This window comes from Boleophthalmus pectinirostris, unplaced genomic scaffold, assembly GCF_026225935.1.
Source record: "Boleophthalmus pectinirostris isolate CB_2022bp ecotype Guang Dong unplaced genomic scaffold, ASM2622593v1 HiC_scaffold_5, whole genome shotgun sequence".
NCBI classification, from domain to species: Eukaryota; Metazoa; Chordata; class Actinopteri; order Gobiiformes; family Gobiidae; genus Boleophthalmus; species Boleophthalmus pectinirostris.
This window is the reverse complement of record NW_026571404.1, coordinates 6,421,567-6,449,285: the sequence shown is the minus strand read 5'-3', so window position 1 is coordinate 6,449,285 and position 27,719 is coordinate 6,421,567. Positions and strand designations below refer to the sequence as shown.

Sequence of the window (27,719 nt, the reverse complement as noted above, 5' to 3'; positions counted from 1 at the left end):
GTCGTTGCCTTTCATATCGTGTTCATAATACCTGGGCATCAAGAAAAGAAAGGAAAGAAAAGAAAACATCAACCATTAAGTCCAAAGTGTCAGAAAGCCCAGTGCTGCTCACCTCGTCCTGCAAAAGTCAAAACATTTTCTGGACATTTCTTGACACCTGCCCCGATCCACTGCTCCGACTAACTCTCCATGATGGACCCGCTCCCTCTATTTTTATATTTGTATTTGAGTGAGTGAGACGAGCTTTGGAGATGCTGTCTGCTGTGTGCCCATGTGTGAGTGAAGAGTGCTCATCTCTCCTGCAAAAGGTTTACTTCAAAACTTTCAAGTCTGGTGGGAATAAATTTGGCAACTTTGGTAAACAAGAATATTTTTAAACCAAATTTACATTTCCTTCTTCAAAAAAAAAAATCTTTGGTGGCAAAACACATTTCCTTTTGCAGAAAATGGAAGCATATAAGTATTAAAGTAAAGCAGTTTTTAGGTTTTTAGTTGCTTTGAAAAGTTTTTTTTTTTTCACACACTAGTCTCAAGATGGTACTGATAGTCATTTCCATATTAAAGTAGGGACTAGACCCAACTAGAACTAAACCTGGACTAAAACTAGGCAAGGCAAGTTTATTTGTATAGCACAATTCGTACACAAAGTAATTCAAAGTGCTTTACAGAATAAGAAATACATTAAAATCATAATAAAAACAAATCAAAACATAAATAATCATGAAGATTAAAAATAAAAAAGAGAGACATAAATTGGAGAGAAGAGTGTGGAATGAAAACCTTTCAGTTATTTGCACAGTTAAACAGAAATGTTTTGAGTCTGGATTTAAACAGCATCACAGAAGAGTCTGTCTCACATGTTCAGACTGTTCCAGGTTTTAGCTGCATGAACCTGAAACTCTGACTCCCCTTGTTTAGTCGTGACTCTGGGCACTAGCAGGAGGCCGGTCCCTGAGCTCCTCAGAGTGTGAGATGTTCATATGACACTAACATGTCACAGATGGACTTTGGTGCTCGGTCATGGAGACACTTGTACAAGCAGAGCTGCTTTAAAGTCTCTGAGCCACAGGAGCCAGAGCAGAGACCTGAGACCAGGACTTATGTGCTCGTACTTCCTAGTTCGAGTCAGGACCCGAGCTGCAGCGTTCTGGATGTTCTGGATGTTCTGGATGTTCTGGATGTTCTGGATGTTCTGGATGTTCTGGATGTTCTGCAGCGTCTCACAGCTCGTTTGGAGAGACCAGTGAGCAGAACATTACAGTATCTAATCTACTGGAGACAAACGCATGGATAAGTTTCTCCAAGTCTGATTTAGACAGTAAACCTTTGATTTTTGCTATGTTTTTTTAGATGGTAAAAGGCTGCAGATGTTATTGACTTGATGTGGCTGTTAAAGTTCAAGTCTGAGTCCATTATTACCCCTAGATTTCTTGCCTGATTTGAAGGTTTTAGAGCGAGAGACTGGAGGTGATGCTGACACTGTCCCTTTGTTTCTGTGGACCAAACACTATGACTTCAGTCTTGTCAGAGTTTAGCTGGAGAAAGTTGTTTTGCCTCCACACACTGATCTGTTGGATGCAGTGACCAAGTGACTCCACTGGTCCAAAACTAGACCAAACCAGGTCTAAACTAGGACCTTGGACATATCTGGGCAAGTAAAAAGGCTGCGTGAAATCTGCATTTGACCCATCATTTATCAGCAGTGTTGGGAAGGTGACTTTTAAAATGTAATCCCCTACAGATTACAGATTACATACAACAAAATGTAGTTTGTAACGTAATCCATTAAATTAATTAAAGTGAGTAATGTAATCTGAATACTTTGGATTACTTGATTTGCTGTAGAGAAGCAAAGACGAGGATATTATAACATAAGACTTTACTTAACTGTACTAAAAATATTATTGATAGAAAACAAAAAGACCCGTCCACGCAGCATGATTTAGTCCTGTTAAATCCTGTTTTAGACCTGGTTTTAGTCCTGGTTTAGTCCTGTTTTAGTTCTGGTTTAGACCTGGTTTAGTCTTGGTTTAGTCTTGGTTTAGTCCTGTTTTAGTCCTGGTTTAGTCCCGGTTTAGTCTTGGTTTAGTCCTGGTTTAGTCTTGTTTTAGTCCTGGTTTAGTCCTGGTTTAGACCCAGTTTTAGTCCTGGTTTTAGTCCTGGTTTAGTCCTGGTTTAGTCTTGGTTTAGTCCTGGTTTAGTCTTGTTTTTAGTCCTGGTTTAGACCCAGTTTTAGTCCTGGTTTTAGTCCTGGTTTAGTCCCGGTTTAGTCTTGGTTTAGTCCTGGTTTAGTCCTGGTTTAGTCCTGGTTTAGTCCTGGTTTAGTCCTGGTTTAGACCTGGTTTTGACCTGGTTTAGTCCTGGTTTTAGTCTTGGTTTAGTCCTGGTTTAGTCCTGGTTTTAGTCTTGGTTTAGTCCTGGTTTAGTCCTGGTTTAGACCTGGTTTAGTCCTGGTTTAGTCCTGGTTTAGACCTGGTTTGGACCTGGTTTAGTCCTGGTTTAGTCCTGGTTTAGTCCTGGTTTAGTCCTGGTTTAGTCCCAGTTTAGACCTAGTTTTAGTCCTGGTTTAGTCTTGGTTTAGTCCTGGTTTAGTCCTAGTTTAGTCCCAGTTTAGACCTGGTTTTAGTCCTGGTTTAGACCTGGTTTAGTCCTGGTTTAGACTTGGTTTGGACTTGGTTTAATCCTGGTTTAGACCTGGTTTTAGTTCTGCTTTAGTCTTGGTTTGGACCTGGTTTACCGAGAAAAAAAAAAAAAAGGAAAAAAAAGGATAAAGCCCAAAATGTGAAAACAGGAAAATCCCGCCGTGTAATCCATTTATTCCAACAAAGTAACTGTAATCCAATTACCACTCACTGATGTTTTTTTTAATTTTTATTATTATTATATTTTATTTGGTAACCTAGAGAAGTGGGTGACTCTGGGACCAATCTCCAGAATTTAAGAATTTAAGGACTATTGTCAAAATACCTGGTTGAAATATCCACGTGTTTATTTAATTTGTATTTAGATGAATTGTCAACAAAGCTTAAAACATGTCAAACTGGTTGTGTGGCTGGAAATCGTGTTGTGACTCATTTAATGTTTGCAGATGACGTGGTTGTTTTAGTCCAAACACCGCTGAGCTCCAGCAGCTACTCAACATCTGTTCAGTTTATGATGTGGAGCGTGATATAAAAGTATAATGTGACTGAGAGTGTGGGCCTGAACTGTAGGACTAAAGAAGACATGAGATTTCCTGATGTTTGCCGGTCAAATGCATGGATCTATTAAAATAACTGGATACAGTGTTGCTGCTTGTAGTTGCCTCCAGTTGACGTCGTGTCTCACTTCAGCAGAAAAAATCCCATGGGCCGAGAGAAGATTTTTTTCATAGAGGCAATGTGATCACAAACTGCTCGTGTTCGTCTGACAGGGACCTGCAGCTTTCAAAAATATCGGATTTGTTGGCGATTTTTACCTATTTTTAGATCATAAACTTTTTCTCGCTCAAAATCCTTCAGTTGTCTTAAAAAAAACGCTTTATATTCATTAACTCCAGCTCCGCTCCGCCCCCACAGCCGCCGGAAGTACCTCGCCATGCTAGGCTAATCTGGATCATGCACCATTGAGCTTGGCCCATTGACTTGAATGGGCGGCCATTTTGGAACCTGGGGGCTTGGTCAAATGTTGTGTTGACTGTTACAACAAAACCAAAATGAAAAAACGGATAACGGATTTGTTTTTTTTCAGTTTTCAATTTTGTGTTTAAATGAAAAATGGAAAAAACGTATAACGTCCGTTTCGTGACTTAAACTGCGATGCCGAACTTTTGCAACGCATACAGAGAGAACCAGGACTGATCCAGGTCCGGGACCAGAGCAGGACTGAGACTGGGACTAGACCGGGACCAGAGCAGGACTGAGACCGGGACCAGACCGGGACCAGAGCAGGACTGAGACCAGGACCAGACCGGGACCAGAGCAGGACTGAGACCGGGACCAGACCGAGACCAGACCGGGACTGACACCGGGACTGAGACCGGGACTGAGACGGGACCAGACCAGGACTGAGACCAGGAGGACCAGACCGGGACCAGAGCAGGACTGAGACCGGGACCAGACTGGGACCAGAGCAGGACTGAGACCGGGACCAGACCGAGACTGAGAGAGCAGGACTGAGACCGGGACCAGACCGAGACCAGACCGGGACCGAGACCAGGACTGAGACCGGGACCAGACTGGGACTGACACCAGGACTGAGACCGGGACTGAGACCGGGACCAGACCGGGACCAGACCGGGACCAGACCGGGACTGAGACCAGGACCAGACCGGGACTGAGACAGGGACTGAGACCGGGACCAGACCGGGACCGAGACCAGACCGCAGGCTCAGAGCCCAGGGCAGGGCCGGAGCTCGAAGCTGAGGCTCCGACCCTGCGGAGGCTCGGAGTCAAAGCTCTGAATCTGCCCTGGTCCCTGTTTGGTCCCGCTCTGGTCTCGGTTTGGTCCTGGACCTGGATCAGTCCTGGTTCAGTCCCTACGCGGTGCAAAAGTTTGGCATCGCAGTCACGGAACGTCACATAAAAGGGAAACGGCCGTTATCTATTTTTTCCATTTTTTATTTAAACACAAAATTGAAAAATGAAATAACGAATCATTATCTGCTTTTTATTTTGGTTTTGGAGACAAATAATGAAGAAAACGGTTGTTTTTTCATTTTCTTATTTTTGGTTTTATATTGAAAAATGAATAAACGAATGATACACGGATTAAAAACCGACCTGGAGTTGTGTTTTGTTTCATTCACCTTTATGACTTTATCTTGTTGTTTTCAAGTTAACAGTTTCCTTTTACCTCTTGGTTTCGTAGATTTTGGCAACGGTAGAGCTGAAATCGTCTTTTACTGAAGGTGTATGAAGTTTAAAAACACAGTGGAGCACTTCCTGTATGACCACCTGACATCACAAAGCTCAAATACATAAAAAACAGGTACAGGATCTTTGTCAAAGTACAAATCTGGAACATTTACCTCCATGTTTATTTAAAATTGTGTCATTCTGAAACATTTTACTGCCATGAAATTGAAATCAGCGATGAGTAAAACTGCATTTTTCTCGTCTAGACAATGTGCAATATTCCAATCCAGAAAAATGTCACAATCCCAGACTCTCCTGCCTCTGTGTGATTTATGAGAGAACGTCTGATAACAATAAAAATCTATGAGGAAATAAAATAAGTGGCATCAGCTTTTCTCATGAGGCTCCATTGTTTTCTGTTTGCAGAATCCAGACAGTGACAAAAGAACGGCTACAAAGGATTTTAATATTGACCAGGCTGATTTTCTCTTCCCTTTGAATCAGCAGAAAATGGAGACGATGAATAATGTCCATTTGAAAAAGAAATTTTGTGACATTTCAGCAATTTTTTTTTCCTGTCTTAGATAAGTCTATATTTGTCCTTATGTGCACTTTGAGATTTTGGAGTTTGGGCAGTCGGAAAGTTAAGGAAAAGTGAACGCGAGTGCAATTCCAGTTTTAACTTGTTGTGTCCTTGGGCAAGACTTGTCACTCGTCTTGCTTATGTATGAAGGTGCCAGTAATGACTTTGAGACACTTGTCAAGTTGTTAAAGTCCAATATAAATGCGCAAATGTAAAGCACCTCCAAGAAGAAGCTCCAAGTTAGAGCCCTGCACTTCGACACAAAACAGTGCGTGGTGCGGGAAACATTTTGAAAGCTTATTGCGGGTGTGAGCGGGTAGGATGATAAACTGCAGTCCCGTAAACTAAATATGGATGTAAAGTAAAATACAAAGAGCTAAGAAAAGTTAAATATTGGTTTGATTTAAATGGCTTGATTATGAATGTTAAAAAAACAAATTTCATTTTATTTAATGATAAAAAGAAAAAAGACAACATAACTTTAGAAATAGATGGGACACAAATTCAAAGAGTAAATGAAACTAAATTTTTAGGAGTTATGATTGATGAAGGTTTAAACTGGAGTTTGTCTCATATAAATTACACAAAAGGAAACATTTCCAAAGCCATTGCTGTTCTGCATAAAATAAAGTTCTCACTAAATAGTACAGCATTATTAACTTTGTTATAACTCTATAATTGTACCATATCTGATGCACTGTGTGGAAATTTGGGGTTCAACATGTAAAACTTATCTACAACCTTTATTTATTTTACAAAAAAGGGCCTTGAGAATCATCACCAACAGTCATTGTAGAGAGACAAACAACCCAATATTTGTTCAACTTAAAGTGTTGAAAATGCAGGATATTGTTGACTTAAGTCTCCTCAAAGTCATGTATAAAGCAAAGTGTAATTTATTACCTGTAAATATTCAAAGTCTGTTAAAATTTAAAAGGAACCTACATGTTTAAAAAACCCAGATTCAGAACCAAGGTTATGGAGCGAAGTGTCGCTGTGAAAAGAGTTAAACTTATGGAAAAGTCTTGACAAAGAAATAAAAGAATCAAGTACAATGACGACATTTAAAAAACATATAAAATCGAATACACTGTGTCTGTATGAAAAAGAAAACTAAGTTGTGTATAATAATGAAGATTTACTGTTTGCAATTGATCAATAATTGTGCCTGAACTGATCTGGAATGTTTAGTGACGATCGGTGTTGATGTTTTGTCTTGAAAAAGGAAAGGGGGGCAGAGAACATAAGATTTTTTCTTCTTTCTGCTCCTTTTCATTCATTTCTTGTGTGTTTGATGTTGTAGATGTCTTTTTATGCTTTATGAATGAAATAAATAAATACATAAATAAAATAAAATAAAATAAAATATACAAATGATTCATGTTTGCCTATCATACATCATTTGAGCTGGATATTTTATTTGGCATTGATAAAAACATTTTAAGCAGCCTAAACTTGGACATGGTCTAATCTCATGCACGTTTTACACCATTCCTTTCTGCTTCTCCGTGTTCGATAGAGCTTAAAAAAGCAAAGGTCCACATCTTGCGGGATTTGTGGGCGGGAGCGGGACGAAATATCGAAAGCGGGAATGAAAATTACAATTATTTGCGGAGCAGGACTGAAAATTCCGATGTTTAGTCCAAGTCACAGCTTCGATTCCCACACTGTGTTGAAAGCTTTTATGTGGAGTTGGACTTTCTGTGTTTCGGATGGTTACTCCAGTTTTGCCAAATGCAGAGAACAAACTTCTACAGCTGCCATTGCTTATAAAAGTACATTTTTTGTTTGCAGATTGAATGTGAAGCACTAATTCTACACATTATCCATTTGGAGTGGCACCCATAAGAATCATCTGAGAGGAGTACAGTAGTGTCGTAGTACTCTAGACCGGTCTTGGTCTCGAGATCGGCCTCAAGACAGTTTTTTTGCGATCTTGGTCTCATCTTGGACTCAAAAGCATTTGGACTTGGTCTTGTCTCAATCTTGAAGGTGCTTGGACTCAGTCTTGTTTCAGTGAGGGATAAATTGGAGACAGATTTGTAAAAACATTGAAATATATTTGTCATAACTGTAAAATAAAAATATTCAAAAATTACAAAGATGGTCTTGATTTGGTCTTGATGGGGTCTCAGTCTCAACCTTTAAAAGTCTCAGTCTTGTCTCGGTCTTGACCCTCAGAGGTCTTGGTCTTGTCTTGGTCTCGAGATCGGCCTCAAGACTGTTTTTTTGTTTTTTTTTGCAATCTTAGTCTCGCCTCGGACTTGACTGTTTTTGGACTCAGTCTTGTCTCGGTGTTGAAGATACTTGGACTCAGTCTTGTCTCAATGAGGGATAAATTAGAGACAGATTTATAAAAAAAAAACATTGATATATATGTACCATAACTGTAAAATAAATGTTGAAAATCTTGTCTCGGTCTTGACCTTTAAAAGTCTCAGTCTTGTCTCGGTCTCAACCCTCAGAGGTCTTGGTCTTGTCCTGGTCTTGGGACCCTGTGGTCTCGGACTGGTCTTGGTCTTGATTAGTGCGGTCTCGACTTCAACACTAGAGAAAAGACTCCATGCAGACTTTTAGCCAATCACATCGGCCAATTGACGTCCAACAATTTCATTTTTGGTTAAATTCATGTTTAGCATTTTACCTACCATTTCTAATACTTGGTACCTTGTTGGCAAGTTTTAATAAAAATCTTTTTCAGAAAATATCCGCTTTCTGCTCCACACCTAAAAATGTGTGGAGGGCTCAGCTGGGAGCCGAACAAGATGGATTCTTTTGAGCTTGAAAACTCAAACAGCTTACAGCGCAGGGTTATTGAGTGATTGTCTGCAGCCAGTAGTTTAAGTCCCCTAAAGAATGACTATGATGAAAATGGGCTACAGTTACACCTCCCCCGAGGCCGAATCAGGTTTGTTTCAGCTGGAGATATGATCCAGGGAGACGTTCAAAGACTTGTAATGAGTAATCACTGAGTCTGTGGAGGCACAAAGCTCCTCCACACTCTCCATCACAGACATTGGCTCCAGCACAAGAATCTGAAGAACATCTGATTAGTCTAAACATCAGGCTCAGAGCAGACGCAGCAGTGTTTGAAAATACACAAACGTTTATGTTTAAAGCTCATCACATCATGTTGTGAGTGAAGAAAGTGAAGTAAATTTTGACCCATTTACCACACACAACAATCTATAGCTGATGATAAGTTTGACTTAACCGAGCAGACATGGGCATTGTCCAGCTCCCGGGGCACATGCAGCCCTTTGGTCAACTCTGACAAGCCCGTTTAAGCTCATTTGAAATTGCAAAATAAACATACTATATTTTTCGGACTATAAGGCTACGTTCAGACAGCAGGGATTAATGCTCAATTCCGATTTTTTTGTGAAATCCGATGTTTTTGCGAGGTCGTTCACATTTCCTATTAAATGCGACTTGTAGTAAACGGCCCAAAAGTGTCCCACATGTGACACTGGAGACACGACGACGTCAACCGCAGCGAGCGTCTCTGTGTTTACAGAAGTTGTCCAAACATGGACGCAGCATCGAGCACCTGGAGATTTTAAAGTTCCTCTCGTACCGGAGCCAGAACATGAACAACTTACTTGTTTTAAGGAGGAGATTGAGAAGGAGAAGGACGAGGTTTTTGGTCGTGGTGTTTTGTGGGACAGCGGCAGCGACGTCTGTTGAAAGGAACGTGTGGATGTGGAGACGGAGCCAAGAGTGGTGAGTGGAGATGTGCTTCACTTCAGTGACACAGAGTTCATTAACAATTTTCGCCTACTTCAGCGCAGAATAGTGACGTTTGTGTCTTGTGATAACGTGTAGGTGGATGAATGCACTTTGGCCGTTCACACTGAAGTCACATGTCAAAAGATCAGATATGTATCAGTTTCAGGAGCACATATCCAAGTGTCCTGGGTCACATTTGAAAAAATCGGATCTGTGTCGTTCAGACTGACATTAAAAGATCAGATACAGGAACATAGAGGCCAAAAAATCGGATTTGGGTCACTTCAGGCTGCAGTCTGAACACAGCCTAAGTCACTCTTTTTTTTCATGGTTTGGGTGGTCCTGTGACTTGTACTCCAGTGCGACTTATATAAATTTTAACACTGACAGCAACTAGAGAGCGCTCTAGGCTTGTGTTTCAGTATCTGATACTTCTATTACTGTCACTTGGCTCTACTGCGCATGTCTCCTGCAGAAAGAGCCTCTGTCTCATTGCAAGTCATGAAATATTCAGCTGAAAACAGTAATCGAGCAGCAGAAAGAAAGTTTGGAGTGATATGATATTAGGTTTTTTTTTCAGACCCAGAGTGTTATTTCATACCTGTCAGTTTCGACTGCTCAGTAGCGTCTTCCTCAGAGTCACGTGATGTTGCTTTGACGTGTCTGGTCAGCTGATTTAAACAGCTGACCAGACACGGATACGGAAACGTGCCCACAGGACTGTAAACTGGGACGAGGGGGCTTTTTTACTCTCACAGACCTGGGATACTGTCCTGAGGAAGTGGGACTGCAGGTGGCGCTGTCGTCCTGCCTCCACCGGTAGGAAGACAGAGACAAAACCTGTTTAAATCAGCTGACCAGACACGTCACAGCAACATGACCACTGTGATAAAGACGCTAGTGAGCAGTCGAAACTGTCAGGTATGAAATAACACTTTGGGTCTGAAAAAAATAACCTAATAATATAGAATATCGGAAGACCAAATGAATCTCATTGGACTAAGTTTGGAGTGACACCAGGAGGGTGCACTATTCAACTTTCCTGGAAGTCACTGGATGGATCAACAAAGTCTGGACTTCAGTGACAAATGAAACCATCCTGTCAGGCCGGAATAATTCTAACTGGAACTGAAGAGGAAGCGGCGCTCTGTTTACCTCCGGAGGTCGAGGCCAAGTTGTTCAGAAGTGACACCGAGGATGAAGAACTGAATGGATTTAGTGATTTGGAGTGAGATGGAGAGTTTGTTAAACTTGTTCTGTTCTGTTGTTTATGTTATAGTTTATCTGAAGAACTGTTCATATGTGACGTTAACAGTCTGTTGTTCTCTGTTCTATTGTTTTTACTACAACTTGCCTTTCAAGATGAAATGTCAGTTCCTGGTCTCTGATTTTATAAAATAAATTTCCTCCGAAAACTGCAACTTATATATGATTTTTCTTCTTCTTTACACAATTTTGGCTGGTGCAACTTACAGTCTGAAAAATACGTTATTTTATCATTTTATCTTTAGCATAGACTAAAGCTGCATTGCTTTTATTTTAGAGGTGTTTTTCTAAATTACATTTTGTGTACGGCAACCTCACTTTTTCATTACTTAGTCATAACATAAACTCTGACCAGTCTGACCAGCTCATCAAAACAATGATATTTACTGCTTTTTATAAAGAAATACAAGTAATATTATGCAGAATTGAACGAAGCATTTTGACCACATGGAAAAAAATAGTTTCTCACCCCTGCAATAGAGGATAGAGTTGTTTTTTAATTCTTATTCTATTACCCAAGGACACAACAGCAGTACATAATGCTCCATCTTTGTGCTTTTATGTAAACTTATAAAAGTAAACTTCTTATTTGTTTAGTCACTGCTGTGTATATTGCAATAACACACAAGAATCTTCATACAAAAATGCAATGTTGAAAAGAAAATGTTAAATACGGATGATTTTATTAATGATTTTCTTTAATAAATGGCCAATATTAGGCTATTTTCAGATCTATGTTTTAAAGGTTGTATGGAGGATTTTTTTTGTTTCAAATTGTCAATGATAGATTATAGAGATGCAGTAGCCTTGTAATTATGATGACCAAAAAAAAGAGAATAAAAATTCATCAACTCTGGACGTGGTGGGGCTAAACATCTGCCAATAGATAACGACACTGTCTCGTTATCTGTGAGCTGACAGGCTGTCAATCAAACTCCCTACGTTTCTAACGTAACTGACTTGCCTGCGCCGCCGGTACGTGGTTTACGTACGACTGTCACGCAGTCCACAGACGCAAGACGCTGTTTACTCCACCAACGCAACAGTTCTTAGCGGCTTTTTTTGACCTATATCTTCCTCGCAGTTCGCACAAAGTTTGTTGCAATGGCGACAAGAATCCAGGAGCAGTTCGCCCCAAAAGAAAGTCAGTTTTTGAGGTCGCTGAAAGAAGAAGACAAGGGGAAAAGCAGCGAAGCCAAACTAAGGTGATTCTTGAAGATTCATTCCAGCGATGGCGCAACTGAAGCAGACGCAGGGTCTAAAGACTGACGCACTGGTCCACAAATTACTCCTGGACAGGAAACTTCTGCTTATTATGAAAACGTACTTTATTTCCAAGAGCGAGACAAACGTTTTTCAGGACACAAAAGCGATATCCTATGTCTGAAAACGTCATTTTCAAGGCAAAGAAAGAGTCCGCTTGCTGCTGTGTGTTGTAGCTAGTTCATTCGCACTGAATCTCCACGCACTCTTCTCTGCACCCCTTTCCTGCTCCTCTCCCCGCTGCCCGATCCACTCTTCCCCCTGCTCCTCACTTCTCGTCCGCGCACGAAATGTCCGCGCACGGCTCCCCTCTCCTCTCTCCCTGCTCCTCACTTCTCCGTCTTGTCTAACCAACACTGTAGTTAGTTGTTTACAAGTCATGTGCACCGGCTGTAAACAAACCTGTTTCTGGCGTAAAGAGGAGGAGGGAGGAGGTGTTTCTACGTAGGAGCTGTAGGGGAGGGGGGGTGGTTTCACACATGCGCAACATTTGAAAAAGGACAAACAGTCGCTGGATTTCTCGTTCCTTGGAAAATCCTCTATACAACCTTTAATGTTTCCTCATCACAAACAGACCTGGAGTTGTGTTTTGTTTCATTCACAAATGTTTAACACAGAAAAAGAAAGTGTTCCACTGTGTTTTTAAATCCATATAGCTTCACTAGAATGGAAAATTTCAGCCCTAGAATTGCCAATCTCTGAACAAAAGTTAAAGTGCAGCTGTTAACTTTAAAACTGCAGTCGTGTCCCAAAATGTCCCAGTATGAAGCATTTGAAAAACGGGAGTCACCTCTATGAGATTCCTGATGGTGTCCCCCACGCTGGGCAGCCCCTCTGTGCTCCTCACACTCTCCACGCTCCAGGACAAACTCTTCAGCACGGACACCGCTCTCCTGAAGGACACACACGGACCCTCCATCTCAGACAGCTCGTAGTGCTCCACCAGGACCTCCAGGGCGTCCTACAGGAGCAGAGGGGGAAGAAGAAAGAGAGTGAGGATGGGAGAAAGAGAAGGACAGTGATAAGTGTTGATTTTTCACCATCCAAAAGAACAGGACAGGATATTTTGCTTTAAATTGTTAATTGCTATGACACTGGCTCTAGTTTTTCATCACTCTGAAACCCATGGATAGAAGAAAAATAACTCTGAGGAGGGACAAACATGAGGGATTTTAGTTCTGCGTCGACTCAAAGCACGCTGTCGACGTCGTTTTTGATTTATGGGTCTGCGTCGAGGTCTATGCGCCGCAAAGAAATTCACTGCCACAATGCTACGAGGGTAGGATTTAGAAACGGTGTTCGTCTTTACGCTAATGAAGCCGGAAAGTGGAACATCGGAAATGTGTGTAGAGCGGATGTAGAGAGGACCAATCACAGCCCTCGTTGTCTGAGTCGGTTCAACGTGTAGTTACAACATTTCGGAGGTCCACACAGACTCTCTACATCCTGCCACACACAATTTGATGCACTGAGGTGAGAGAAATCTGATTTTGTTCTAAACAATAGATGAACAATGAGCTATTCTGTCTGAATTAGTGACCAGACTGTGAGGAGAAATTTCAATTTGTCAACTGGACAAAAGTTAGTTTGGTTGAAGACGTTTCGCAGCTCATCCTAGCAGGGGAGTGCAAAAATATCGGAATATCGATATATTGTATCGTTTAATGTGATGCTACTGTATCGATATTTCACCAAGAGTATTTTTAGGTGTGTTTTACTAAATTATTTTGTTACAGAGCTACAGTTTTGTTGCTTGTGGAGTGAAAGGAAACTCATTTATGCGACACATTTGACATTTTTACTGTTTTGGTGATTAAAATGTTTGTGTTTCATATGAACTTTGCACAAGAAGTGATTTAACAAAGACTTTTAGTATCACAGCCACGATTTAGCCTTTATTTTTTATTGAACCGTATCGAATCTATTTGAAATATATCATATTGAATGGAAAGTGCGCTGTATCGAGATATGTATCGTATCGTGGCCTGTGTATCGAGGTATGTATCGTATCAGCAACTCCTTAATGATACCAGCCCTACATCCAAGCTGCATCCAAGTTCTTCTTCAGTCCAGAACTGAAGAAGCAGCTTGGATGAGCTGCGAAACTTCTTCACCCAAACTAACTTTTGTCCAGTCGACAAATTTAAATTTCTCCTCACAGTGGATTCTACCTGGACGAATGAGGGATTTTTCACACATTTAGTGACCAGACTGTAAATCCTATGTAAGAAGAATATAAAGACCATAGACTGTATAAAGAAGTGGGCTAAGGTTCAGTCCTTGTTCCGTCCTGGTTTAGTTCTTATTTAGTCCTGGTTCAGTCCTTGTTCCATTCTGGTTTAGTCCTGGGTTATTTACTTTTCCAGGTTTTGATCTAGTTTAGTCCTGACTTTGATCTCGTTTTGTCCTGTTTCAGTTCTTGTTTAGTCCTGGTTTTGCTGCACATGTCAAAAGGCAAGATCTCTAGAGTCTGTTGTCTTCAGGTGTAAAATGTCATCCTGCATTCACACTTACACACGACACATAAAAACTGGAACTAAACTGGGACCAAACCAGGACCTGAACAGCCCCGATCCAAGCCTACACCAGGACTAGACCTGGATCAGACCGGGACTAAACCAGGAGCAGTTTGTGACACAGTAGTTCTGATGTGACCAGAGAACAGAGGAGATTGGTCATGGTTTAGTTCTGGTTCATGTGTTGTAGTCTATGATTTATTTTCTGTAGGTGATGCTGAACGGTGTTAATGTTAATAACATGATTCTGCATCATTTTGAGTAAAAAAACGTCAAATATTACAGATTTTTACTGGGCTGGTGCCTTTATGTTTTTTAAGGTAGGTAGGCGGACAACGATGAACAACACCACCACTTAAAAAACTACACCACTAAAAATGAGGATGGACAAAGGACTGAACCAGGACTAAAAAGGAACGGAACCAGGACTAAACCAGAAATGAACAAGATGAACTAGAACTAAACAAGGAAATCGCAAACTCCCACTTGGAAAAACTCACTATAAGGACTGAACCAGAACTAAACCCAAGAACCAGGATGGAAAAGGAAACTGGAACAGGATGGAACAAGGACTGAACCAGAACTAAACCAAGGACTCAGAACTAAACCAGGATGGAACAAGGACTGAACCAGAACTAAACCAAGGACTGAACCAGAACTAAACAAGGACTGAACCAGAACTAAACCAGGATGGAACAAGGACTGAACCAGAACTAAACCAGGATGGAATAAGGACTGAACCAGAACTAAACCAGGATGGAACAAGGACTGAACCAGAACTAAACCAGGATGGAACAAGGACTGAACCAGAACTAAACCAGGATGGAACAAGGACTGAACCAGAACTAAACCAGGATGGAACAAGGACTGAACCAGGACTAAAAGGAACTGAACCAGGACTAAACCAGGATGGAACAAGGACTGAACAGAACTAAACAAGGAACAAACTGAACCTAAAACTGAACCAGAACTAAACCAGGATGGAACAAGGACTGAACCAGAACTAAACCAGGATGGAACAAGGACTGAAACAGGACTAAAAAGGAACTAAACCAGGACTAAACCAGAACTGAACTATGACTAAACAAGGAAATCGCAAACTCCCACTTAAAAAATCCCCACTACACCACTTGGAAAATATATGTGACACATTAAATGTTAAAAGCATTGAATTTCATCTTTAAATTATCATCATTTTGTTATTTAATTCATCCATTTTGAAGGTCATTTTTAGAATAATAACTGTATTTTCGTCCATTTCTTTTGCACGTTATGTTTTGGTCTCAGCCTCAAAACACATTCCGGTCCTGACTTTTAAGATTCCTTTAAGATTCCGTGCATAAAACAGTCGAGTGGTCCACAGACGGAGGGAGACGGGAGGCGGAGGAGCGGAGGAGTCGCACATGTACCAGGAGAACAGTGACTGTGGAGGCACTGACCTGTATTAAACCGGACAGGAGCCGAGTCCCCGGAGCCTCTGCCCCCCACTCGCCCAAAACCCATCACCGCCTGTCTCTGCTCACATCACAACCGCTGTGTCTCAAACTCAGCCCGGTCCAGTCCTGGGTCCTGGTCCGGGCTTGGATCGGTGCTGTTCAGGTCCTGGTTTGGTCCCAGAGCAGGTCGAGTTTTTATGTGTCGTGTGTAAGTGTGAATGCAGGGAGACATTTTACACCTGAAGACAAAAGCCTCTAGAGATCGACTCTGACATGTGCTACAAAACCAGGACTAAACAAGAACTCAACCAGGACTAAACCAGATCTGAACTAGGATTAAACAAGAACTGAACCAGGACTAAACCAGGATGGAACTAGGTCTAAACAAGAATTAAACCAGGACTGATCTAGGACTGAACCAGGACTAAACCAGGATGGAACTAGGTCTAAACAAGAATTAAACCAAGGACTGATCTAGGACTAAACCAGGATTTAAAAAAATGTACTAAACCAGAACTAAACTCAGACTGAACCAGGACAAAACAAGGACTGAACCAGGTCTAAATAGGAACTAAACCAGGACTAAACCAGATCTGAACTAGGATTAAACAAGAACTGAACCAGGACTAAACCAGGATGGAACTAGGTCTAAACAAGAATTAAACCAGGACTGATCTAGGACTGAACCAGGACTAAACCAGGATGGAACTAGGTCTAAACAAGAATTAAACCAGGACTGATCTAGGACTAAACCAGGATTTAAAAAAATGTACTAAACCAGAACTAAACTCAGACTGAACCAGGACAAAACAAGGACTGAACCAGGTCTAAACAAGGACTAAACCAGGTCTAAACAGACTGAACCAGGACTAAACAAGGACTGAACCAGGACCAAGGAAAAATAAAAGACTGAACCAGGACTAAACAGGACTGAAACCAGGACTGAAACTAAACAAGGACTGAACCAGGTCTAAACAAGGACTGAACCAGGACAAAACAAGGACTGAACCAGGACTAAACAAGGACTGAACCAGGTCTAAAACAAGGACTGAACCAGGTCTAAATAGGAACTAAACCAGGACTAAACCAGATCTGAACTAGGATTAAACAAGAACTGAACCAGGACTAAACCAGGATGGAACTAGGTCTAAACAAGAATTAAACCAGGACTGATCTAGGACTAAACCAGGATTTTAAAAAATGTACTAAACCAGAACTAAACTCAGACTGAACCAGGACAAAACAAGGACTGAACCAGGACTAAACAGGACTGAACCAGGTCTAAACAAGGACTGAACCAGGACAAAACAAGGACTGAACCAGGTCTAAACAAGAACTAAACCAGGACTAAACCAGATCTGAACTAGGATTAAACAAGAACTGAACCAGGACTAAACCAGGATGGAACTAGGTCTAAACAAGAATTAAACCAGGACTGATCTAGGACTAAACCAGGATTTAAAAAAATGTACTAAACCAGAACTAAACTCAGACTGAACCAGGAAAACAAGGACTGAACCAGGACTGAACAGGAAAACAAGGACTGAACCAGGTCTAAACAAGACTGAACCAGGTCTAAACAAGGACTGAACCAGGACAAAACAAGGACTGAACCAGGTCTAAACAAGGACTGAACCAGGTCTAAATAGGAACTAATCCAGGACTAAACCAGATCTGAACTAGGATTAAACAAGAACTGAACCAGGACTAAACCAGGATGGAACTAGGTCTAAACAAGAATTAAACCAGGACTGATCTAGGACTAAACCAGGATTAAACCAGACTAAACCAGACTGACTGACTCTAGGACTGAACCAGGACTAGGACTGAACCAGGACTAAACCAGGACTGAACCAGGACAAAACAAGGACTGAACCAGGTCTAAACAAGGACTGAACCAGGACTAAAAACTGAAAGGAACTGAACCAGGACTAAACCAGGATGGAACTAGGTCTAAACAAGAATTAAACCAGGACCGATCTAGGACTGAACCAGGACTAAACCAGGACTGACCCAGGACTAAACAGTAACTACACAAAATAAAATCCCACTGTGCAGGAGTCAAAGATGAATCATATCACGTTGGACGCAAATATCTGACTTGTGCATTGACACATTATCACATGTTCCTGATTTAGAGCTCACGCTGAAGCACTCAGGGATTCAGTGTGAAACGAAGTGATAATTGTCAAAATTGTTACTAACTTTGACGTACTTTTCCCCATTACACCAGAGAGAGCTTCATTTACCCTTTTCACCTACAATCCTCGTTTTAGAAATTCAGAAATATTAAGATCTTCAAATATTTGTGCTTAAAATGAAAAAAAATACACAGACTAATCTCCACTACGTAACTTTTCTGCCACCAGCTTGTTTCCACGGTGATGATTGTGGCGGTTGATTTGCCTGGGATGTTCTACAGGCCAAGTAACAGGTCGCATCTGTGGAGAGGCAAGCCGACTCATGAAAATAATGCGTCTTTTACTAAGCATTTTCTCAGTAATATAAACACGTGATTAGGGGTGTAACGGTACAAAAACCACGGTTCAGTTTGTACTTCGGTTTTGTTTTGAGGTCACGGTTCGGTTCATTTCCGATACGTTAAAATTTTTGGGTAAAATATGTCAGAGTTGTTTTTAACACCAAAAGTGTTATTTTAACTATTTGAAAGTTAAATGGGGGTTTGAGTTGGGATTATTTGTCAGGATTGATGCGGTTGAGGTTAATTCAACTTCTCTTAGTGTTAATTTGGCTCCTCCCATTCACCACTTCAGACTCTTGTGAGAGAAGACCAGTTTGAACCAGTTTTGTACATAATTACATCTTAAATGAACTAAAATAAAGCAAAACACCTCTGTGTGTTGTTTAGCTAAATCAGGATAACTCTACAAAGTGTTATCTGTTTATCTGTTTTGGATTTGACAAACGCAAATCTGGTCACACTAACCTGTATTCCACTGAGTCATGTCGTATCAGCACACAAGAGCTGATTTTATCTTCGCTTAGTTTATGCAAATGAGTCAGGCAGTTTTAAGTTTTGTTTCTGTGAGACTTGCACAAATCTGCATTAAACACATTATAATGTCAAACAGGCTGATGTGGACTCTAGAGTCGTTACGGTTTATATGTCGTAAAATTGAACTTATTTATGCAGATTAGTAGTGCAGATAGTAATAATAATGATGATCATTTTAATATAAAAACGTTAATGATTAATCCATAATCAATCGTTAATTCTCCCGACGATCGATTAAGAAAATTTTATCGAATGCCCATCCTTAATGTAAACACACACAAATTGCTCAAACTGCACCGAACTGAACATCCCGTATCAAAACAATTCAGCATGAAGACACGTACTGTTACACCCCTACATGTGATCGAATTAATTATCAGTTTAATGTCAGCAACAGTGCATCTGTAACAAAGAATAATAATAGATAATCATGTTGATAATTATTTTGATGTGAATTCTTGCGTGTTATTGGAGCAAACTGCACAGAATTTCCACGTTCAAGATATAGTTCTAACTGTGTAAAGACCCGCAGGGATTTTATGCAACTTCCCACATTTTTGTTTTCCAAAAATCTTCCAACCAAAGAAAATGTCAAAGTGAAACAACTCCTCGAAAAATACTAATTCCGCCGAGACCAATTCTCAAAACACAAAGAGAAGAAGATCCGCTCAGAGTCTCCCGGGGTGTGCTGCCTGGGTTCACTACATTTGTCAAAGCTTAAGTTTCAGTGAAGTCTTCTGTTTCTGCACAGAGCCCCCAGGTCCAGACCCAGTCCACAGAAAATCCTGGACTTGGACTTGAACTGCGGCGTCTCCTTCTCAAAGCCTCGGGCCAAATGTTCAACCAGCCACGAGCAGCTTGTATCCCACCGGCTCTGGTGCGCTGTTCTGTGAATGTGCTGCAGAAAACTCTCTCACCCCAACAATACAAGTCCATGTGCTCGAAAAAACACGACTGTATCTGGACCAAAGTCTGACGTGAAAACCTGAGGACTGCTTCATAAAAGTACCTCATAAGCCAGGCGTGTACAGTACGTCGCTGTCATTTTGGTTCCAGGCAAAGCTCCTGTATCCATGATTTTTCTGCACAGATACAAGAAGCAAGAAAGTTCCCCCTGCCGCCGGGGCCTTTCTGTGTGGAGTTTCTATGATCTCCCTGAATCTGGGCTGATTCCCTCCAGGCACTCCAGTTTCCCCCATCAACCCAAAAGTTGCACAATAGGTAAAAGTAAAGGTGGTCCTGACTCGGCCTTGCAACAAGATCACAGAGATGAGTCCCCGAGCTCTGCACTCACTGCTCTTGAGGAGAGGAACATTGAAGAATGGGTCAAATGCAAAGAACAAATTTCCCTACAGGGATAATAAAATGTACCATAACCAGAGTGAATGATTTGAGCAGCTATAAAGAGACGATATTAGTCAATTTCCCCAAATCATTTAATCTAAATTTAGAACTAATCCAAGTTATTTTCATGTCCGTTTGCTGGGTCTCTGGTTTTGTGGTGGTGATTTGTAGGTCAGATAATGCTGAATGTGGCATTTTTTTAAGTTGTGGGTGCACTTCTTATAATTCAGTAAATCCTCTCTCTGTTAATTAGTTACTTTCATCACAGAGTAATGCAATTAAACTTTAATGTAGCAGAGTTGTTTTGTTTTTACAGCAGGCCTCGGAGGAGGCGTTACCGTTATACAATGGCCTGGAGGCCACTTTGCCGACCTGGTACAGTCCTGCACGGGTCCATTTTAGGAGACCCTCACCTGCCTGCACCTGCACAGTACAGCACCACACTCGCCCATTAAAGCCTTAGTCACAATTACCTGCACGGGTCCCCACGGGCAGTTCACGGGCCATTTTTGGCCAAGTCCTGTACGGGGCTCGCAAGTGGCCCATACAAGATTCCAAGCTCGTAGACGCCCGGTGAGCCCGTAGGGAGGAAATGTTCATGCTCATTTTTTTCCTGCGGGCGGCCTACGGGCGGCAGCTCGTAGCAAGCACGTATCTCACACTTATGGGGGAAGTACGGGTCAAGTACGTGACACGCAGGTGTGTCGTACAGATTTTTCCATTTTCTCACACCCCGAATTCCTGCGGCCCGTGCACGAGTCCCAGACGGGCCAATTGCGTCATTCCTACAGGTCACGTGCATGCCTCGTGCAAGCTACGTGACCCTTGCATGGCAGTTAAGTATGGCGTACTATTGCCTCACGACAGTCTTAAGACGACACTCGCATGCTTCACTTTGCTGAAATTTCTCCCAGGGTCCTGAACGAGTCTCACGGGACCCGCAAGCCACACTTGCACCACCCTTACGAAGCACTTAGAAAACTCTCTCTCCTCTACGGAACCTCACGGGCCTCCACAGGCCAAGAAATTGTCAACACCCGTAAGGATGAATCGCCCTTGCAAGTTATTGTGACTAAAGCCTTAACCTGTGATTATAACAAAGTTTAACCCGCACCCGCCCAGACCCATGAACATTCCACCCGTTACCCACCAGTGCCCGTGATAAATCACACACAAATTAAAAGCTTTCTAACTGAAGAATCCATCAGAATATGAACTGAAAAGTTATGACTCAGAAACACTCAGAGAATAGAGCCTATCCATTCAGTCACACAATCAGTCTGGTAAAGGCAGGGCTGACCTGAAGTCAAACTGCTCCTGTGTCGCTGTAAACATCAGGCTCTCTGTGGTGTCGTTGCACTAATCATCAGATCTTGGTTAAATAAAACACAAAAAACAGGAAATGGAAGTTTGTGCAGCTCCTCAGCAGCAGACAGAACCACTGCTGGACGAGACTAGATTAGACTCGACTTTTAAAGGAGATCCGGTGGTTAAATGAAACTCGACTATTATTTAGTATTTTACAGTAAGAGAGCAGTCCAGTCACATTTTTGCAGTCTCCATTTTGGACTTAAGTGTTCAAATAAAGTTTGTAAAAAGTATACAATAATTCTGAAGACATTTGGGTAGTGGATTGGCCCAAACAAAACATAACTGGAAAACTCTAAACTATTTTCATTCTATTTGCAAATTTATTTATTTTTTAAACATAAAAAGTTAAACACACAATTTTTAATTTATTTTTTTCAAAATTTTATATACCGTTATTTAGATTTAGAATTATTTTATCTCTTTCTCAAATCCTAAATCAGCCTGTGGTTTAAGTTTTCTTCACTTTTGACAGTTTTACAGAAGTTTAGCTACATTTCACTTTTAAATAATGAAACTTGTTGTTGAAATTATTAGTAGTGATATTGTAACTGTAAAATTAGTTTAGCACGTTTTCATTAAATAAGAATTATTGATGAAAATGTGACAAAACTTTCCAATTAGCACCCAACACCTCAAACACCTGCACGTCTCGTACACACGTTTTTGACAACAGAAAAAGCCTTCAAAGAAACAATGAGCTTTACATCTGTCAGATTAAAAGTTTAAGAGGCCTAGATTTGACATCATCTTTGTTTTGGTGTATTAATATTTCTGGAAATATTATAATTCTTTGGTAAATAAAATGCCTGCAGAGGGCACATGGCCACACTGAACTCCAGTCTAAGGGTTGGGAACAGTATATATTTTATAATTGCAATACTCAGTGCTGTACCAGTGTGGAGCAATCTTATTTATTTGTATTTATTCATAATCCTGGGAAGTGAGTAGAGTTAGTTAAGTTAAGTTAAGGAAGACTTTCAGCCCAGGCATGTAAGGCTACGTTCAGACTGCAGCCTGAAGTGACTCAAATCTGATTTTTTTGCCCCTATGCTCCTGTATCTGATCTTTTAATGACAGTCTGAACGACACAGATCCGATTTTTTCAAATGCGACCCAGGACACTTGGATATGTGCTCCTAAAACCGATACATATCTGATCTTTTGACATGCGCCTTCAGTCTGAACGGCCAGGTCACATTCATCCCACCTACACGTCATCAACAAGCGAGAAACATCACTATTCTACGCTGAAGTTGGTGGAAATTGGAAGAAAGCGCTCACAAATAAACAAACGTTCTTCTTGTCATACGAAAATTGTGTATGAACTAGGGATGTCCCGATCACATTTTTTTGCCCCCGAGTCTGAGTCCGAGTCATTTGATTTTGAGTATCTGCTGATACCGAGTCTCGATCCGATACTTCTATAAAAATTGTGAAATGAACTAAGAGCAAAGAATAAAATCCAGGATGAGTGCAGAGATCAAACGGTATTCAGAAGGTTTCTATATATTTGATATTATATGGAAGCATGTGCATTATATTTGAAACATTTAGGCTCGTCTATGAAATTCAAATAATACAAAATCTTACCAAATAAAAACGAGATGACAGAAGCCCCACAGCCTCTCTCCCACGGCCGCCCCCACTCCCCTGCACCACCACCACATCCACAAACCCACAGCGGAGTGCACACCGCCACATCGGCCCCACCGTTCAATAGACACTTCATGCAGCTGGACGGACCCTGCTCCGCCAAAAGCACCAACTCCGTTGCGCAACATGCAAACAAACAGTACCGTGCGACGATCGCCATCGGAGACATCACAGGTGTGAACATGGTCCACAGAACCACAGGTAACAGCACCCGAGCACGGTACGGCCCAAAAGTCCCAGCGCGAGTACGTCTCTAGTACAGCAGGTGCTGGGACAGACAGTCGCGCTAACTCAGGGGTGGGCAAACTTTTTGGCTCGCGGGCCACATAGGGTCCTAAATTTTGCCTGAAGGGCCGGACAGAACACAGGACATGACGTGTTCAGAGCTCGGCTGCATTATATTTGTATTTACGCTCATGTAAGAAGAGCAGTACACACTACAACATCACCACGAAAGATTCAGAACACACGAAAATTTACCAGATGTGCCCCACTGTAAACCACAGGCGAAGATCAATTGTGAGCAATTAGATTCTACTGAGAAACAGTTACAAAGACACGCACACACACACGTACACATGTAATACAACAAGACTCTCGTGATGCTCCGTTGAAACTTATAATTCTACGTCTATATACTTTATGGCTTTGATTTTACCAACTCCAAATGGAAGCAGTGCAGCCTTATATCCTGAACACTTCTACTTCACTCATGGTCCGAAGAGCTCCTGTAAGAACACTTTCCCATAAAGCATTGCAGCCAACATAATACGCCGCACCTCAATATATATGTAGTGCGCCATCTACTGGGAAACGCCGGAAATGCAGGAAAAATAAAACATCAACAAGGTTTATTATTGTCATTTATTCCAGTTCGGCGGGCCGGATTAAAAGGTTTAAAGGGCCGCATACGGCCCCCGGGCCTTAGTTTGCCCACCCCTGCGCTAACTGGACCTCCCTGAGCAAATCCTGCACCTCAAAAAAAAAAAATAAAATGTGTGCTGTGTGTCCTGTGTGTTATATATGTATATTATTGATCCGATACCTGATCAGACCTTAACAGCCGAGGCCAGATCGAGTCCGCAGTCACGTGATCGGCACCGATTTCAGATCACGTGATTGCGATAACCCTAGTATGAACTCTGTGTCAGTGAAGCAACGAAGCACATCTGAATCCCATCCCTCTCGGCTGTGACTCTGCATCCACACGTTTCTTTCTACGGACGTTGCTGCCCCACAAAACACCAAAAACCTCGTCCTTCTCCTTCTCAATCTCCTCCTTAAAACAAGTAAGTTGTTCATGTTCTGACTCTGTTACGACACCAACTTTAAAATCTCCAGGTGCTCGATGCCGCGTCCATGTTTAGGCGACTTCCGTAAACACTGAGCACGCTCGCTGTGTTTGACGTCATCGTGTCCTCTTTTGGACACTTTTGGGGCTTTTAAAGTTCACACAGGAGATCACATACAAGTCGCATTTAATTGGAAATGTGAACGACCTCACACAAAAAAAATCTGATTTCACAAAAAAAATTGAATTGGCCATTAAGCCTTGCAGTCTGAACAAGAAATCAGTATCCATCAGCTTTCTGCAAATACCCATACTGCCTAGCTCTCACACTTCACACCAAGAAGGTTCTGGAAAGAAAAAGAATTGGGCTACATTTAATATCGAAATAGGCGACGTTTATATATCATTGTTTAAAACTTGAGAAATACTCAGTGTTCAGAGAGACACGATCACTCATTCAAAATAAAATATCCTCATTAATGTTCAATAATGCTCAAATCCACCTTTATTTTGTGATTTAGGAATAATGTCTATTGACTTGGGTCTCGAAGGTTTGTGGCTTTTAAAATATGGATCCCTAGAAAAAAAAAAAGTTTGGGAAACACAACTCTATAGAATATAAGTCGGTGTAAAAATGTAAAACTTTCTATTGTGTTCTGAGTACATAGATGATTCATTATAGCCTTAAATGTCAGAAATCTAATTAATGACATTTGTGTTTGTAAGCCAGCTCCTTAAAAGGCCATTTTCTCCCTCCTGAATCACATTTAGTACAAAGACAGTGCTCTCCATAGACGCTCTGATGTTCTGTTAACTCCCTGCAGAGCCTAAACTACATTTGTCTCTGTAATGAGGATTTCTGCCTGGCATGGGGGAGAGCGGGAGAGAGAAAAGAAGAGAGGAGGAAGAAGAAGAGAGGAGAGGGAGTCCTGTGAACGGTGATGTAAGGAGCCGATTTACCCCCCGCCTCCGAAACTTCATGGACGGAGAGGCCGGGCGTGTTCTGTCAGCGGCAATAACAGAGAAACCCACAGAGCAGGTCACATTCACACAGAGGAGGAGGTAATGTCGCACTATTTATCTGTACAATTCATCTAATACAAAGATCAGTGCGTGTGCTTCAGGGTAGGTTATGTGGCAAAAAGCTGCAACTCTGAAACTGGGGAAGGATAAAAGTATTTACCATATTTTTCGGACTATAAATCGCTCCCGAGTATAAGTTACACCAGCCAAAAAATGCGTAATGTAGAAGAAAAAAAACATATATAAGTCGCACTTTTGGGGGAAAATTACTTTATAAAATCAGAGACCAGGAACTGACATTTCATCTCAAAAGTCAAGTTCTAGTAACAACAATAGAACAGAGAACAATTTTATTTTTATTTGTTTAATTTTATGATACAGTTTCCAAAGTGCTGCACAGACAAACAGTAAATAAATCAAAATAAATTAATAAAAAGTGTTGAAATTATTGAAGCTAAAAATAAATAAATAAAATAAAATAATAAATGCATACAATTTTAAAAAATAAATTTAAAAATATATTATTGTTATTACTTTTTTTTTTTTTTTTTTTAAATAAAAGACACAGAGGACCACATATCTCATCTCTTAAAAGAATAAAAGTGGGTCCTAAGACGAGACTTAAAATGCTGTGGGGGCTGTTGGGGCGTGGGGGGCACTGTTTCAGAGTTTAGGGCCGGCCTGTTGTATATTTATTGTGTTTATTTGTATTTACTTATGTTATTGTTATTGAAAATATGGATTATTATTTGGTTTGAATATTAACTGACATCAACTAAAAAAGGCACACTAAATGGATTGTAAATGGCCCAAATAAAGACCCTGTCAGAGCAAATTTCGATACGTTTTTATAAAGAGAACAGAGATCAGGAACCGACATTTCATCTTAAAAGTCAAATTCTAGTAAAAGCAACAGAAGAGAGAACAACAGACTGTTAACGTCACATATGAACAGTTCTTCAGATAAACTATAACATAAAAAACAGAACAAGTTTAACAAACTCTCCATCTCACTCCAAATCAATAAATCCATTCAATTCTTCATCCTCGGTGTCACTTCTGAGCAACTCCGTGACCTCCAGAGGTAAACAGAGCGCCGCTTCCTCTTCTGTGTCGCTGTCGTCAGACTCAGCATCAGTTCCAGTTAGAATTATTCCGGTCTTTCTGAATCCCGACAGGATGGTTTCGGTGTCACTGAAGTCCAGGCTTTGTCCATCCATCCAGTGACTTCCGGGAAAGTTTCATGGTGCATCCTCCCGGTTCCCGTGAAGCTGTGTTCTCCATCCCCACTTTCCGTCAGTCCGTCACAAGTTTCTCATGCACTCCAAACTTTCTTTATGCTGCTTGATTACTGTTTTCAACTGAATATTTCATTACTTGCAGCAGGACAGCGGCTCTTTCTGCAGGAGACATGCGCAATGAAGAATGAAGTGACAGGAGGAACAGGAGCAGCAGATACTGACACACAAGACTAGAACCTCTCATGACTGTCAGTGTGAAAATGTTCACATATAAGTCGCACTGGAGAATAAGTCGCAGGAAACACCCAAACCATGAACAATATAAAAGTGGCAAACACATAAATAATAGTTTGTACACTCATAACTAACAACGATAACAATGATTCTGAATCCCGACAGGATGGTTTTGGTGTCACTGAAGTCCAGACTTTGTCCATCCATCCAGTGACTTCAGGAAAGTTTCATGGTTGCATCCTCCCGGTGTCACAAGTTTCTCACTCACTCCAAACTTTCTTTCTGCTGCTTGATTATTGTTTTCAGCTGCAGATTTCACGTCTTGCAGTTTGTAATCTGCAAAATCTGATTTTCTTTTGGAGGCATTTGTGTTCAGTTTTCTCAGTCGTCTTTATAAGTTTGTTTAAATGTAAAATTTTCAGTGGTGCAGAAGTAACGGTGCGATCGACTGACATGATACAGACAGGACAGAGGCTCATTCTGCAGGAGACATGCGCAGTAGAGTGAAGTGACAGTGGTGCAGGAGGAACAGGAGCAGCAGATACTCACACACAAGACTAGAACCTCTCGTGACTATTAGTGTGGAATTTTAATAAGTCCTCAGAGTATAAGTCACAGGAAAACACCCAAACCACGAAAAAAAGTGCGACTTATAGTCCGAAAAATACGGTAGTTACTAGGGATGGAATAAGACAATTTTCACAAGACAAGATACGAAACTGGGTCAATGAGAATGAGACAAGACAAGATTTTAACATAATTCCTATACAAATTTCACAGTTCAATTTCCAATTTGGTCTCACCATTTTTTATTTATTTGATTTCATAATTTTGTTTCCATTATAGTATTGCTTTTTGGAACTGTTAGAGATGTAACTCACCAACACGTAACTCTTTTTTGGCCAATCCAAATGTAAA

The 27,719-nt window shown here is 41.1% G+C and overlaps 1 protein-coding gene across 4 annotated transcripts in view; it reads right to left on the bottom strand.

Annotated features, from left to right (window-relative positions):
- dntt (deoxynucleotidyltransferase, terminal) overlaps positions 1-27,719 on the bottom strand; it is a 306,321-nt gene that overhangs the window by 230,400 nt on the left and 48,202 nt on the right. For all 4 annotated transcript variants that reach the window (XM_055162795.1, XM_055162798.1, XM_055162796.1 and 1 more), the window contains exon 4: positions 12,467-12,637. In XM_055162795.1, coding sequence (XP_055018770.1) covers positions 12,467-12,637 — 171 coding nt within the window. The remainder of the gene's footprint in view (positions 1-12,466; positions 12,638-27,719) is intronic.